This window comes from Aquarana catesbeiana, linkage group LG10, assembly GCF_042186555.1.
Source record: "Aquarana catesbeiana isolate 2022-GZ linkage group LG10, ASM4218655v1, whole genome shotgun sequence".
Lineage (NCBI taxonomy): Eukaryota > Metazoa > Chordata > Amphibia > Anura > Ranidae > Aquarana > Aquarana catesbeiana.
In genome coordinates, this window is record NC_133333.1 from 23,581,346 (window position 1) to 23,598,994 (window position 17,649).

Here is a 17,649-nt window from a genome sequence, read left to right on the forward strand (position 1 = left end):
TAATCTTATATTAACCTGGTCTAAATTGGTTTTATAATTTCTTATACAATGTATGACGTAACCTTTTGAGTAGTTAGATCTATGTTAAAATTGTTTTAGTTAAACTACTTTTAGTTTATGTTGGAACTACAACCTAATATTATTACCATATATGTGATCTTTTCTTTTGCTGCCACCATATGTACGCTAATTGTTAAAATTCAATAAACACATTTGACAAGAGAATTATTTCCTTTATTTTAAAAATAGCTTAGGGAGGTCAGGGATGGCTTGTTTTAAAGTTCATTTAATACTTTTTAAGAATATTTATAATGGAGACTGTGGAACCATTGAGAAAGTACATTGCGTCTCACGCGGCTTTGAAACACCAGGAGGTCACAGCTGGCTCCCTACAAGCAAAATGGCTTCATAGAGGACCTGAAGACCAGTGAAGAATGAAGAACTGGACGGGGGAGGACAGCTCTGGATCCCTGGGCTGGTAAGTGTCAGTAAATGAAAAGTCAGTAGCTACAATATTTGTAGTTGTTGACTTTTATTTTTTTTTACAACTGACTAGAGCTCCTCGTTTACCCCTTTCCTTTTACCCAAATTATAACCTAACCCTGAAAGCAGTGACTTGAACATTCACCAAACATTCACTGCAGGCAAATCTTCTAATCTTCTAGGCTCATGTGTTTTAAATGACATCACCCTCGGTGAATGTTTGGCAAAAGTCACATTCACTTTTTCTTCATAAATATGCCCCTAAGTAGCCCCTTTGAAATCTGCTCTTACATTTTTCTTGCTGAATGTATGAGGTCCAAAGGTGTGGGATAGGCATGTGCAATTCGTTTCATTCCGAATTCTTTTTTTAACGAATTTCGACAAATTAGTTAATTCGCGAATATCCGAATTAACGAAAACCCGTTTAACGATTTTTTTCAGAATATTCGTAAATTCAATAAAATTGGACATTCGTAAATCCGGGCATTCATACATTCGTACATTCGCAATTTACGAATGTACATTCGTACATTAGTAAATCCGTGAATTCGTAAATTTGTAAATTCGAAAATTTGGAAATCTGAAATAATAGTTAACTAATAATAACTTAACTATTAGTAATTACTAGTAACTTTTAAATTATAGGTATTGTAATTTCCTTTCAAATTTGGCTGTTAGTGAACGTAACACATACAAATTTATCCGAAGTTATGAATGATCCGAAAAAACGGAATGGAACGTAATGAATTAATAATAATAAATAACAATAATAATAATAACCACGTTTTGTTTAGATGCAGCATTCATTTTGGATAATTCGTAACTTCGGAAAAATTCGTATTTGTTACGTTCACTGACAGTCAAATTTGAAAGGAAATTACAATACCTATAATTTAATAGTTAGTTACTATTTCATATTTTTGAATTTTCAGGTTTTTGGATTTTCAAACTTCGAATTTACAAATTTCCGAATTTTCTAATTTACAAATGTACGATTTTACGAATTTACGAATGTACGAATTTACGAATGTACAAATGTAAAAATGTACAAATGTAAAAATGTACAAATGAACGAATGTTCGAATTTACGAATTTACGAATGAACGAATTTACGAATCGCGATCATAACGAATGACCCGAAAAACGAAAAAAAATAATAAACTAATGAAACGAATGGCTGTGCACATGTCTAGTGTGGGATTCATTAACTGGGCAATTTCTGCTTAAAGCTACATTTGATTTGACTGTAATACATACATCTGATGATCAGTGTTGTTGCATTCTGTGATGTTCTCCCGTTCTGATAAGTTGCTGTGCACTGGATTTGTGTTTTATCATCTTCATGGGAAGGAATATATCTGATTGTTAATATTTCTTTCCATTTTCCTCCAGGTAGATCTTCAGATCGTCTCTCGGTTTGGCCATCTTTGTTCCACTTTAGAGAAGGTGGATTGGAGCCACATGTGTGCTCTACAGAGCATTGAAAGGTTTCAGAATGTCCTTCAAGCATTTCTTTATTTCCAGTAAGTTCAGGTATGGTTGGATTATCTAAAAAATGTCAAGGTTAAGTTACTAAAGTGAGGTTATTGTCAAAGGGTATTACATTCTTACTTTCAGTTTTGATTCTCCAAAGTATAAAAAAGTAACCTGCAGAAATGCCCGAACCCCCCTTCCTGCTGGCCATACATGTTCAATACTCCTGTGCAATTTTCCTTTACATTTACCAAAAAACATATAATATGAGGTCAAAACTAAACAACTTTCAATTGTTTCCAATTAGGCAGGCCCTTGCACTACATAGATCAACCACTTCCCGCCCGGCCGTCATTCTGCTATGGGCCGGGCGGGAAGTGGTTCCGTTATCCTGACTGGACGTCATATGACATCTTTCAGGATAACGTACGGCACGTTCCTGTGGGGGGCGCGTGTCAACGCCGATCTCGGTAAAGAGTCTTTGATGGAGGCTCTTTCTCACATGATCAACCATGTGCAATCACGGCTGATCACAATGTAAACATGAAGAGCCGTTTATTGGCTTTTCGCAAGTAGAGGAGAGCCGATTGGCAGCTCTTCTGACAGGGGGGTCTGCGCTGATTGATTATCAGCGCAGCCTCCCCACGGATGCTCACACTGTACCACCAGGGATGCCCACAATGGATGGTCACCAGGTATGGCACCCTGGACCACCAGGGATGATGGTCAGTGCCCAGAAAGATACCAATCAGTGCCCAGACAGACGCCAATCAGTGCCCATAAGCAATGCTTGCCAGTGCCATCAGTGATGCCCATCAGTGCCATCTATCAGTGTCCATCTGTGTCCATCAGTGTCACCTATCAGTGCCCATCAGTGCCGCCTATCAGTGCCACCCATAAGTGCCCATCAATGCAGCCTTTCAGTGCCCATCAGTGTCACGTATCAATGCCCATCAGTGCCACCTATCAGTGCCCATCAGTGCTGCCTATCAGTGCCCATCACTGCCACCTCATCAGCACCCATCACTGCCACCTCATCAGCACCCGTCAGTGAAGAAGAAAACGTACTTACTTTAAAAAATTTATAACTGAAACAAAGAAAAAAATGTTGGTCTTTTTTTTTATTGCTCAGGAAAAAAAATGCAGAAGTGATCAAATACCGCCAAAAGAAAGCTCTATTTGTGGGAACAAAATGATAAAAATCTAGTTTGGGTACAGTGTAGCATGACCACGCAATTGTCATTTAAAAAGTGACAGTGTTGAAAATTGGCTTGGGCAGGAAGCGGAATGCCTGCTATTGAAGTGGTTAATGTAAATCTAAAAGAAAATTGTACAAGAATATTGAACATGTATGGCCAGTTAATATTCTGTTGCTTCAAGTATTCATTGGCCCATTGCGAAAATGTCAAACTATTTTTTTTGTAATAACCTAACCCTGCTTTAAACTTCTCTACAACTTTATACCTGACCTGTCTGGTGTGTTCCTTGGCCTTTGGGATGCTGTTTGTTCTCTAAGGTTATCTAACAAACCTCTGAGGGCTTCACAGAACAGCTGTATTTATACTGAGATTAAATTACACACAGGTGGACTCTATTTACTAATTCGGTGACTTCTGAAGGCAATTGGTTCCACTACATTTTAGTTAGGGGTATCAGAGTAAAGGGAGGGGGGGGGCTGAATACAAATGCACGCCACACTTTTCACATATTTATTTCTAAAAAAAAATTGAAAACCATTTATCATTTTCCCTCCACTTCCCTATTATGTGCCACTTTGTGTTGGTCTATCACATAAAATCCCAATAAAGTACATTTACGTTTTTTGGTTGTAACATGACAAAATGTGGAACATTTTGAGGGGTATGAATACTTTTTCAGAAAGGGAATGGCAATGCTATTAATGAGGTCAAAGATGCTGCACAACCCGAATATGTATGAAATGGAAAAATTTCCCCATGGGGTTTTATTGCCAGCAAAACATTAATTAAAAAACGTTGTTCTCTCTTTTACAAAAAAGTATACATTTTTATTTGGTAAAAAATACAAAAAGGACATTAACGTATTAAAACATGAGCTCTGGACACATAGCTAAAACATGTACAGTGGAATCTAGGATTACGAGCATAATCCGTTCCAGGATAATGCTCGTAATCCAATGTACTCGCATATCAAAGCGAGTTTTCCCATTGAAGTAAATGGAAATCGAAAATAATTTGTTCCGCATTGACTTCAATGGGATGCAATACCACATGCGGCCAGAGGCGGGGGGCAGCGGAGAGCCTCGTAAACGGCCGAAAAGGCCCGAGCACACTTCGGCTGACCTCGGCAAACCTCGGAAAGACTCCGTTCACGAGCTTTTCCGATGTTTGCCGAGGTCAGCCGAACTGTCCTCAGGCCTTTCCGTGCATTTCCGAACGCCGACAATCGCCGCTGTTCAGGTCCGGCGCCCCCCCCACCTCAGGTCAAAAGCGGTACTGCACACCGCTTTTTGGCCCGAATCCTGCTCGTTTTGCGAGACAACACTCGCAAACCGAGTTAGGATTTTTATAAATACGGTGCTCGTTTTGCAAAACGCTCGATAGCCGCGTTACTCACAAACCGAGGTTCCACTGTACATAATAATACAGCCGTGAGTACATACAAAAAGACATAGCATGATATAGCCAATTATGTAAATCATACTATGCTCCCCAACCCCGACGCGTTTCGACCTTAGAAGTAGGGGTCTTCTTCTGGGGAAATACAGAGGGATGAACTCTAAAAGAAAAGAACTCTGAATACTTTTTCAAGGCATTGTAGCAGAGGGATCTTCTCTCTCCTGCTAGCTGTTATAATTTAAGAAAACGGCGGCCAAGCGGGGCTCCGCCGACCTGCCTGCCCACAGGCCGCGTCGCTCATTTACAGTGTTCTGTGAACGGAAAAGTACAAGGTCCGGCAGCCTTTTTTGGTGGCCACTTCAGTGGCTAAAGAACGTGCAATAAAATCCTTTCTCAAATTTGAATAACTCAAATACCGTATATGTCAATAAATATAACTCACGGCAAAGTGCAGCCCCTTCCCCTGAACTGTGGGGTCATAGACGGTGGTTTGTACGTCCTTTCCATAAACCCAAGGCTACCAACTACCACCATCAAGAAATGTTTACCTGTGACATGGAGCTGTAGATACATACTACTTTGTGAATAGGCATTTGTGTAATCATCTCCGGCTATCCCTGGGTAATAGTAGTTCTTGTCATCCTCTCTTCTCACAGGGTCTATCATCAGTGAACAGCTATTATTTCCAGGTACTAGTGAGGTTCTGCTTTTGTAATCCAATAATACTGAAGAATTTTCTTGACTGTTAAAAATCTGAGGATATCCTCTTCTTTGGTATAAATACCAAACAGCACTGGATGTCCCGGGATTCTCACGAGGGAGGAATGTGCAGGGAATTTCCACACAGGATCCAACTAAACCATCAATTTTGGAAGGGAAGTCCCATTTCTGACACACAAGTCCTGGCCAAAGACGTGAAAAGATATGTTAACTGTCTTTGTTTATCGATATCAAGTCTTCCCGAAAAATATGAATCTAGTTTACCTTGAAAAAGGGTGAGGAGCAGAATCTTCTTTGTGATGCTCATTTTGTGCTGGTCAACGACAACGCTCAATCATGGATGAAACTGTAAGAACTGTATATTTGGTACACTTTTATACAAAAAAAACACACACAAAAAAAAAAAAAACAATACAATACAATAGAGGGTTTACACAATTATGTTAATTCATTTACTTAGGTTCCCGTTCCAGAGTTATTGTTTTTTTATACATTTTAATCAGAGCTTTTAAACAGATCAACATTCTAGGTACTATAAAGTCATTGTATTAACCATATCGGTGTGTATATATATATATACATACAGTATCTCACAAAAGTGAGTACACCCTCGGTCACATTTTTGTAAATATTTTCTTCTATCTTTTCATGTGACAACACTGAAGAAATGACACTTTGCTACAATGTAAAGTAGTGAGTGTACAGCTTGTATAACAGTGTAAATTTGCTGTCCTCTCAAAATAACTCAACACACAGCCATTAATGTCTAAACTGCTGGCAACAAAAGTCAGTACACCCCTAAGTGAAAATGTCCAAATTGGGCCCAATTAGCCATTTCCCCTCCCCGGTGTCATGTGACTCTTTAGTGTCTTTAGGTGAATGGGGAGCAGGTGTGTTAAATTTGGTGTTATCGCTCTCACTCTCTCATACTGGTCACTGGAAGTTCAACATGGCACCTAGTGGCAAAGAACTCTCTGAGGATCTGAAAAAAAAGAATTGTTGCACTACATAAAGATGGCCTAGGCTATAAGATTGCCAAGACCCTGAAACTGAGCTGCAGCACGGTGGCCAAGAACACAGAGCAGTTTAGCAGAACAGGTTCCACTCAGAACAGGCCTCGCCATGGTCCACCAAAGAGGTTGAGTGCACGTGCTCAGCGTCATATCCAGAGGTTGTCTTTGGGAAATAGACGTATGAGTGCTGCCAGCATTGCTGCAGAGGTTGAAGGGGTGAGGGGTCATCCTGTCAGTGCTCAGACCATACGCCGCACACTGCATCAAATTGGTCTGCATGGCTGTCTTCCCAGAAGGAAGCCTCTTCTAAAGATGATGCACAAGAAAGTCCACAAACAGTTTGCTGAAGACAAGCAGACTAAGGACATGGATTTATGGAACCATCTCCTGTGGTCTGATGAGACCAAGATAAACTTATTTGGTTCAGATGGTGTCAAGCGTGTGTGGCGGCAACCAGGTGAGGATTAGAAAAACAAGTGTGTCTTGCCTACAGTCAAGCATGGTGGTGGGGGTGTCATGGTCTGGGGCTGCATGAGTGCTGCCGGCACTGGGGAGCTACAGATCATTGAGGGAACCATGAATGCCAACATGTACTGTGACATACTGAAGCAGAGCATGATCCCCACCCTTCGGAGACTGGGCCGCAGAGCAGTATTCCAACATAACGACCCCAAACACACCTCCAAGATGACCACTGCCTTGCTAAAGAAGCTGAGGGTAAAGGTGATGGACTGGCCAAGCATGTCTCCAGACCTAAACCCTATTGAGCATCTGTGGGACATCCTCAAACAGAAGGTGGAGGAGCACAAGGTCTCTAACATCCACCAGCTCTGTGATGTCGTCATGGAGGAGGGGAAGAGGACTCCAGTGACAACCTGTGAAGCTCTGGTGATCTCCATGCCCAAGAGGGTTAAGGCAGTGCTGGAAAATAATGGTGGCCACACAAAATATTGACACTTTGGGCCCAATTTGGACATTTTCACTTAGGGGTGTACTCACTTTTGTTGCCAGCAGTTTAGACATTAATGGCTGTGTGTTGAGTTATTTTGAGGGGGCAGCAAATTTACACTGTTATACAAGCTGTACACTCACTACTTTACATTGTAGCAAAGTGTCATTTCTTCAGTGTTGTGACATGAAAAGATAGAATAAAATATTTACAAAAATGTGAGGGGTGTACTCACTTTTGTGAGATACTGTATAAACTCACCGGCCACTTTATTAGCTCCACCCGCTCAATTGCTTGGCAACGCAAATTGCTATTCAGCCAATCACATGGCAGCAACTCAATGCATTTAAGCATCTAGACGTGGGAAAGACGACTTGCTGAAGTTCAAACCGAGCATCAGAATGGGGAAGAAAGGGGATGTAAGTAACTTTGATCGTGGCATGGTTGTTGGTTCCCAGATGGGCTGATCTGAGGATTTCAAAAACTGCTGATCTACTGGGATCTTCACGCACAACCATCTGTAGGGCAGTTGTGTGGAGGAAAATCCCTTGTTGATGTTAGAGGTCAGAGGAGAAAAGTCAACAGTAACTCAAATAACCGCTTGTTACAACCAAGGAATGCAGGAATACCATCTCTGAAAGCACAACACATTGAACCTTGAAGCAGATGGGCTACAGCAGCAGAAGACCACACCGGGTGCCACTCCTGTCAGCTAAGAACAGGAAACTGAGGCTACAATTCGCACAGGCTCACCAAAATTGGACAATAGAAGATCGGAAAAACGTTGCCTGGTCTGATGAGTCTCAATTTCAGCTGCGACATTCAGATGGTAGGATCAGAAATTGGTGTGCAGCCTTATCAGTGCCCACCAATTTCAGCCTACCAATGCCCGCCAATTGCAGCCTACCAATGACCACCAATTGCAGCCTACCAGTGCCCACCAATTGCAGCCTACCAATGCCCACCAATTTCAGCCTACCAGTGCCCACCAATTGCAGCCTTATCAGTGCCCACCAATTTCAGCCTACCAATGCCCGCCAATTGCAGCCTACCAATGACCACCAATTGCAGCCTACCAGTGCCCACCAATTGCAGCCTACCAATGCTCACCAATTGCAGCCTACCAGTGCCCACCAATTGCAGCCTACCAATGACCACCAATTGCAGCCTACCAGTGCCCACCAATTGCAGCCTACCAGTGCCCACCAATTGCAGCCTACCAGTGCCCTTAGATGGATCACACAGAGCAGCGATCTCCTGCTGCCACGGAGCTTGGATTCAAACTCGCGGGCTCCTATGGTACACGTCACACTGATTCAATTTCACGGCATTGGATCAGTGTGCCGTCTATTACAGGAGCCCGGTCTAGGAGGCGGGACTTTGTTACAGCGCCCCCCGGGCATTTTGGAAAGCTCAGTCCGGAATGTGTGACCAGGGCTGGTGCAAGGATTTTTGTCAACACAGGCAAAGGTGTATTTTGGTGCCCCCCCACTGTCCTCCCACCCCACCCTCCCTTCCACAATGAAATTCCCCTTTACATCAAAGTCCCCAACATTTCCGCCTTACAATTAAGGTTCTCAGTGCCACTCTTACATCGGGGGCAGTGTGACAGAAAAAGGATACCTGGGAAGTATGACAGGAGGGGGGCTGTGTAACAAGAGGGGGCAGTATGACGGGGATAGTGTGACAGGAGGGGGGTAAATATGACAGAAGGGGGCAGTGTGACGAGGGGGGCAGAAAGATGAAGGGGCAGTATGACAGGGGGGTATTGTGCCAAGGGGGCAGTGTGACAGGTGGGGGGGGTCAGTGTGACAGGTGGGTGGTCAGTGTGACAGGTGGGGGAGTGTCACAGGTGGGGGGGACAGTGTCACAGGTGGGGGAGTGTCACAGGTGGGGGGACAGTGTCACAGGTGGAGTGGTCAATGTCACGGGTGGGGGAGCCAGTGTCACGGGTGGGGGCACAGGTGGGGGGGCAGTGTCACAGGTGGGGGGACAGTGTCACAGGTGGGGGGGACAGTGTCACAGGTGGGGTGTTTAATGTCACGGGTGGGGGAGCCAGTGTCACGGGTGGGGGCACAGGTGGGGGGGCAGTGTCACAGGTGGGGGGTCAGTGTCACAGGTGAGTGGTCAGTGTCACAGGTGGGGGGGTCAGTGTCACAGGTGGGGGGGTCAGTGTCACAGGTGGGTGGGTCAGTGTCACAGGTGGGTGGTCAGTGTCACAGGTGGGGGGGTCAGTGTCACAGGTGGGGGGGTCAGTGTCACAGGTGGGTGGTCAGTGTCACAGGAGGGGGGGTCAGTGTCACAGGTGTGGGGGTCAGTGTCAGAGGTGGGGCGGTCAGTGTCACAGGTGGGGGAGCCAGTGTCACAGGTGGGGGCACAGGTGAGGGGGCCAGTGTCACAGGTGGGGGCACAGGTGAGGTCAGTGTCACAGGTGGGGGGGTCAGTGTCACAGGTGGGGGGCCAGTGTCACAGGTGGGGGGATGTCACTGGTGGGGGTCAGTATCACAGGTGGGGGGGTCAGTGTCAGAGGTGGGGGGGTCAGTGTCACAGGTGGGGGAGCCAGTGTCACAGGTGGGGGCACAAGTGCTGTCATCACAACATAGTACAGGTAGTAAACCAGTAATTCTTGCACCCGACGCGTTTCAGAGCGCATATGTGTATCTCCTTCCTCAAGGGTATAACTAAGCGAGAATACTAAGTGTTCTAAAATGAAATATTTGAGAGAAATAAGTATACAAATATGCATAAATATACAGAGACAACGGGCAGAAAAGGTGGAGAAAATGGAAAAAAAAATTACTTACATATATATTGAGATGACAACCCTTTCAGACCATGCAGATTGAAAACATATGAATGCAAAAAGATGTTCCCAGTTTGCTTGAGCCGGAGGTCCAACACAAGTGGCGTGCCTCAAAAAGAGAGGTGCCTAGTCTGGAAAAGCTGACCCAGTTCCCCCCACACATAAACCAGACCAGGAGCGGAGGCCAGGGCACCCACTGGGGCCAAAAAAGAGGAAAAAGACCCTGAAATCATGAAATAGAGTAAATGAGTACATAAATTTAATTCTAGTTTTAATTGATTTTTATTTTTAAGATCTAACGATAAAAAAGTAGAAAACTTTATTTAATTCATGTACAGACGTTTGAAAAAAGTCTGAAATAAATAGATTGTAATATATTCCAAAAAGACACCTGCCAATGGTGAGTAAGAACCACTTGAGTGTGCAAAGAACGTTATTTGTTGTAGAGAGCACAGTCACCACAACTGTAGAAAAATAAATAATAAAAGATTCTGATTGGTGGTGTATAAGGTTATTTATATGAAAAAAAAGTATATATATATATATATATATATATATATATATATAAATATATATGTGTGTGTGTGTGTGTGTGTGTGTATATGTGTGTGTATGTGTATGTATGTATGTATGTATATATACATATATCATCATGTATTATGGGCACTGACTGCAGTGACAATATTAAATTAATTCATTATATGTGTGTTAAACTTTTGTGATTGTACTAAAATGACAAAATATACATCCAATATAACTAATACTCAATATAAACTAGCCATCAGATGACAGAAAGTTTAACATGAAAGAAAAAAACATATGTGATTGAAGATGCAGAGAGTCCGTGTGCAAAAAAGCATGCATGATCAAACAGCTAAAAAAAAAAAGTGAATAAAAAATGTGATAATGATATGAACAAAAAGGGATAAAGAGCCCGGTTTCTTCCATCAAAAATGCAGACAGAAAAAAAAAAAAAGGCCAGATTCCTACCTATTGAACTTGTGAGCGTTCACTCCAGCATCCAGCACAGAACTGACATGGATGCCACAGAGAGCGGACAAATGAGTATAGCCGTCCCTCCCATTCCAGTCAGCCGGAATCAGCAACAGCTGACCTGGCTAGAGAGGAAACAGAGGGGAGAGGACGGGGGCTGTTACAAAAGGCCCCCTGAGCCATGCACACGCAATATTAAATTAATGTATTATATATGTGTTGAACTTTTGCGATTGTTCTAAAATGACAAAATATATATTCAATATATTTAATATTTACTCGCCATCAAATGACAGAAAGTTTGACATGAAAGAAAAAAAAAAAATAAAACATATGTGATTGAAGATGCAGAGAGTCTATGTGCAAAAAGCACATAGGCTGCATGATCAAACGGCTAGTCAGAGAAGTGAATGAACAATGTAGCAAGGGTGTGAACAGAAGGGATGAGGAGCCAGATTACCTCCCATCAAAATGCAGACAGAAAAAGGAAAAAGCCAGATTCCTACCTACTGAACTTGTGACCGTTCACTCCAGCATCCAGCACAGAACTGACATGGATGCCACAGAGAGCGGCCATATGAGTATAGCTGTCCCTCCCATTCCAGTCAGCCGGAATCAGCAACAGCTGATCTGGTTAGAGAGGAAAACAGGGGGGGGGGGGCGGGGTCTGTTCCAAAAAGGCCCCCTGAGCCGTGCACGCGCAGCCACGTCCACAGCGCACGCGAAGTGACGTCGTGCGCCGGAACGAGGCCACGCCCACACTGCCCACCGACACGCAAAGCTTCAACAGCAGACAGAGAGGCATTTTTGAAACATGTCTTGTGATCCATCCCAGATAATAAAAATATCATCAATGTACCGGTACCACCCCAGGATGTGGTCCGTATACATTGACATCTCCTCGTCCGCAAGGAACATGTTCTCCCACTCCCCCAGGTACAGGTTGGCATATGATGGGGCACAACATGTCCCCATCGCAACCCCCTGCACCTGGAGGTAGTGGGAGCCATTGAACACAAACACGTTGTGCTCGAGGATGAATTCCAGTAGTGAGATGATAAATTCACTATACGCTGGATCTATGTCTCTATCCCTCTGCAGAACGTGCTGGAAAGCTGCTATACCCTTTCCATGTGGGATAGAGCTATAAAGCTATAAAGCGCTTTGTCACGGAACGTCCCACACTCCGCTTGAGTGCTTCTGTCATATACCACTTCCTCCCAGTCTGTATACAGATATCAGATATTCCAACCTCTCTGAGCAGAAAACAAAGCGACACTTGCTTCACTGCTAACATGGACTGTTTACTATGAATCAAAGTTACAAGACTTTATATGCCGTTGGAACCTCCTCTAACAATACAACTGTAACTTAATTAACATGAGCTAATTATCTAATCCTTTATACAGCCTAGGTGACTGAGACATGACCTTTCGCCCAGACTTGTGGTCACCGAGCTTCACACAGTTAATTAACACAAACAACAATGGGTGAAAAGACTCTTAGAGCCACACTAGACTTATTTATAATAAACACATTATAGCAGAATTGATGACATTAGCATTTAACAGTACGAGTCCCAACGGTATAAATCAGTCACCATTCTAATATGGCATATAAAGGGTTCCCAGAGTCTGTGTGTTTTTGGGGGGACATGGAGCTGAATCCAAAGTAACACCAACCCCAGGGTCCCCAGGCATACAGCTCACAGAGAGCACCATTCCCCCAAATGCTAGGGCCCATAATCAAAAGGCAACAGGCCCGCACCCAGTCCTCTCCAACAGCCTCTGTCCCGGCCAGGTCCGTCACATTTCTCCCCTTTCGGCAGGAGACTAACACAGGAGGAGACCCCAGACGGGTTGACTTTGAAGTTAGTCAGTAGTTCCAGTCCTCCAATGCCTGTACCCACACAGTACCCCAAATAAATTATTCCAAACAGAGTATTACACACCCAGCCAACCTCTGCCTCTCTCAGAGAACATATCTGCCGCTGGGGAGAGGCCTGGACTGGCCCTTCTCCCTGGAGTCCTTTCTGCCGCTGGAGAGAAGACAGGGGGACTGGGCTCACTCTGTCATGCTGTTGGGGATCTGGGCCGACTGCCCAGCATCCCTGGAGTATACAGGTGGAGACTGAAGTCCCATCCACCTTCACAGGAAATCCATCTCCTGTTAGTTGAGGGCAGAGTCCAGCAGTACTCGGCCCTGTTGCCAGCCCTTCTGCTGGAAACCCCACACCATCTGCTCTGGCTACCTGTTGGGGAGGGAGGCCGACTGCCCCACCTCCCTGGAACTCTGTAGTTGTTGCAGGTGATGGCCAGAGGTTGGTAGCACTCTGCCCGGTTGCGGATGCTTCAACTGGGGAAGTTCCCTGTAACTCCACAGATACTGCTGTTGGTGCGGGGCAGAGCACAGTGAAGTTTGGCCCCAATAGCAGCTCTTCTGCTGGAGGCTCATCAGGTTGTTCTTCCTCAGCAGAAAAGTCTATTAAATCCCCTACCTCTATAACTGGTGTCTGTGGATAGAGGTTCACCATCTCCTGTCCGTGGAACTCAGAAGATGCCATCAGTGCTGAGCAGAGCGCAATGAAGTTTGGCCCTAATCCCAACTCTTCTGCTGGGGCTCACTCGATGGTTCTTCCTCAGCAGAAAAGTCTATCAAATCCCCCGTCTCTGCAACTGGTGTCTGGGGATGGAGGTTCACCATCTCCTGTCCATGGAATCCAGAAGATGCTATCAGTGCTGGGCAGAGGTTAGCAGAGCTCTGCCCTGTTGTCAGCACTTCAGGTTTGGGGATGGCAATCTCCAGATTTTCCACTGCAGATTCTCTGGCATGCTGCTGGACAGGCACATTCCTCCATCCAAGATCATCCCATGCAGAAACAGGATCATCAAGGTCAGTCAGCACTTGCTGCATCCGCCATAAGACCTCCGCCTCCATAGCTGCGGGGGCAGGTTGGCAAAGCACACTATTGCTCTGCCACATTGCCGACTCTTCAGCCAGGATTTCAGGGTTGTCAGCTGGTATTTCCTGATAGTCCCAGGCAAAGGGAGCCCAGCCCTGGCACTGAGCAATGTCTAGCAGCCGTCTGTAGGCGATCTCTAGCTCCCATTCCTGAACAGCCAGAAACTCCAAATCTTCCTGTGCCCAGTGCACTTCCGAAATGTTCAGTAGCCCTTCTCTGAAATCCATGATTTCGTCCACCCGCCACTCCAAATCACTCCCAAAGTTAGGGTCCCCTGTCAGCTTCACAAACAACAGTCTCAAGCCGCCGTAGCTTAAGCCTTCCATTGGGCTGTCATCCACTATCCAGGGACATGCTTGGGATACATGCCACCGGAGGGTTCTGTAGCTCTCATCCAGCTTTATCTCTGCCCAGACCAGCCTGCTTAATTCAGCTGTCTGCTTCTTGTGTGGTTTTTCTCCCAAAAACCGCACCCGCAGTCCGTACTGCGACCAGTACCTTTCCTCGATGGAGGGGAGAACTTTTCCCTGGTGCCGCTGCTCACGGGCTAGCGCTTCCTTCCAGAGTTTGCAGCGAATAGAATCACACCATCCCAGCAGGACCTGCTCCGATACTGGTCCTCTGTGCTGTATCTGCATCTCTCGCAACCTCCTTCTGAATTCCTCATCCATGGCGGCTGGTATCTGTACCTCTCCTCTCCTGCTATCTGGACCTTGGATCCAGATGGAAGTTTGGATGTCCCAGACTGTAGGAAGCTTTCCCGCTGCTTGCCACCAATGTCACGGAACGTCCCACACTCCGCTTGAGTGCTTCCGTCATATACCACTTCCTCCCAGTCTGTATACAGATATCAGATATTCCAACCTCTCTGAGCAGAAAACAAAGCGACACTTGCTTCACTGCTAACATGGACTGTTTACTATGAATCAAAGTTACAAGACTTTATATGCCGTTGGAACCTCCTCTAATAATACAACTGTAACTTAATTAACATGAGCTAATTATCTAATCCTTTATACAGCCTAGGTGACTGAGACATGACCTTTCGCCCAGACTTGTGGTCACCGAGCTTCACACAGTTAATTAACACAAACAACAATGGGTGAAAAGACTCTTATGGGGCGTACACACGGTCGGACTTTTCAGCTACAAAAGTCCGACAGCCTGTCTGACAGACTTTCGACGGACTTTTGGCGGACTTTCGACGGACTTGCGGCAGACTTTCTAACGAACAGACTTGCCTACACACGATCACACAAAAGTCCGTCGAATTCTTACGTGATGACGTACACCGGACTAAAATAAGGAAGTTCATAGCCAGTAGCCAATAGCTGCCCTAGCGTGGGTTTTTGTCCGTCGGACTAGCATACAGACGAGCGGATTTTTCGACCGGACTCGAGTCCGTCGGAAAGATTTGAAGCATGTTTCAAATCTAAAGTCCGTCGGATTTGAGGCTGAAAAAGTCAGTTGAAAGTCCGGAGAAGCCCACACACGATCGGATTACCAGCCAGCTTTAGTCCGTCAGCGTCCGTTGGACTTTTGTAGCTGAAAAGTCCGACCGTGTGTACGCCCCATTAGAGCCACACTAGACTTATTTACAATAAACACATTATAGCAGAATTGATGACATTAGCATTTAACAGTACGAGTCCCAACGGTATAAATCAGTCGCCATTCTAATATGGCATATAAAGGGTTCCCAGAGTCTGTGTGTTTTTGGGGGGACATGGAGCTGAATCCAAATTAACACCAACCCCAGGGTCCTCAGGCATACAGCTCACAGAGAGCACCATTCCCCCAAATGCTAGGGCCCATAATCAAAAGGCAACAGGCCCGCACCCAGTCCTCTCCAACAGCCTCTGTCCCGGCCAGGTGCGTCACACGCTTCAACATCCACTGTAACCATAACTGTAAAGTTATGTCATCAGGAACGAGTAGATTATCTAAGATCTGTAGAAAATGCGAGGTGTCCTTTACAAAGGAGGGTAACGTCATCTCAAAATGTTTTAAACAATCATCAATCAGTCTACTGGTGTTCTCACTAATTGCCCCTACCCCCGAGATGATTGGTCCACCTGGGGTTCTTTTTTTCATTCTTATGGACTTTTGGCAGTGCATAAAAAGTGGGCACTCGAGGGAAGTCATTTATAATGTAGTTCCAAAGTTGTTTAGTTATTGTATTGTTGGAGAAGGCAGTATCGACCAGAGTGTAGAAGTTCCTATTGAATTTCTCAACAATACTGCCTGGCATCCGGCGGTACCAATTCGGGTTTTTCAATATTTGATTGCACATATCGATGTATTTTTCGTTGTCTAATATAACAACGTTACCGCCCTTATCAGAGGCTTTAATGGTAATTGAGTTGTTTTAACGCAGACATTTCATTTTTACTTAAATTTGGGGGGTTTTTAGTGTCGATCTTAAGTTTTTTTAGGTCCCTATTGACTAGATTAAGAAACGCCGCAGCGTTAGGGTGGGTGCTTGGTGCCGGACAGAGGTCAGATTTTTTCTTAAGGGTAGGTTTACCTAATTTCGGGAAATTAATTTGTTTTTCCACTGTTCCCAATACCTCTAAGAGATCGACTCGGTCGATAAGATCGGCCAGGTCGTTCTCCTCCAAAAGCGAGATACGTTGATCGAGCGCCTGGATTTCTTGTGGGGTTTGATCTGTAGCTATTGCTGGCTTTTGATAGAGTCTCTTTAGAATGAGCTTACGAACAAAAAGTTGAAGGTCCTTGTAGACTTCAAACCTATCTAGATCTTGGTTTGGACAGAAGTTTAACCCTTTCTTAGGGACTGTTCTTTCTTCCTCCGACAAGGTATATGAAGACAGGTTGATGATGTTTAAGTCAACATCACTAACAGAATCAGTAGTGGCTGAGGAGATTAAGGTGTAATTTGTGTGTATGAGTTCAAATTGGGTTGTGAGGTTTGAACACCTGCAAGGATCTTTTCTAAAAAGAGGGATCATTGGGAATGGTGCTCAAGGAATCAGAAAGTGTGTTCCTAGTGGACAAGTTAATTTTTGGTGACATGGACCTTAGGCCTTGTGAAATGCCTTTGGTTAAGGGTGAATCGTGAGAAGGTATATCCAGAACGGATTTTTTTTGTCAAATGACCTTCAGAAGGGTCACCATAATATTGGCGCTTAGTGCTCTGTGTATTTATTTTGTTTGTGCAAGGTTTGAGGATGGGGAAGTGATTGGTTGGATATCTGTTGTGAAGTAGTGGGGGGTTGTCTCTGATTGGAATCACCTTTGTTATGTATATACGTATTCTGGGTCCATCTATAGGCTTTACCATCCTAAAATGCGTTTTTATCTCTGGTGAATTTTTGTCCCTTTTTAATAAGTATATCTCTATTAAATGTCTCAAGATGCAGCTTGAGTTTTTCTTCCTTTTTAGTTAGGGATTTGTGGGTTTTAGCTGTTGTAATTTACCACAAATATTCACTATGTCTACATCAAGGGTGCCTGATCTCCTTTTAAATTCGTCTATCAAAATTTTCATCAGGCCTTGTGAACAGGCTCGTAAAACTTCTTCCCATTTCATTTTAAAGTCGGAGTCAAGACCTTTCCGGATGGGGAACATCTGGACTCTGAGTCCTAGGGGGTTAATATCCTCCCTTATGTAATCCTCAAAGGACCTGGTGTGC

General features: G+C 44.5%; 1 protein-coding gene across 1 annotated transcript in view; it reads right to left on the bottom strand.

Moving 5' to 3' along the window:
• Positions 1-17,649, bottom strand: part of LOC141109809 (B-cell receptor CD22-like) — a 99,438-nt gene that overhangs the window by 42,007 nt on the left and 39,782 nt on the right. The window contains exons 6-8 of the mRNA XM_073601077.1: positions 16,521-16,871; positions 5,102-5,455; positions 1,741-2,031 (exon numbers count right to left, since the gene is read on the bottom strand). Coding sequence (XP_073457178.1) covers positions 1,741-2,031; positions 5,102-5,455; positions 16,521-16,871 — 996 coding nt within the window. The remainder of the gene's footprint in view (positions 1-1,740; positions 2,032-5,101; positions 5,456-16,520; positions 16,872-17,649) is intronic.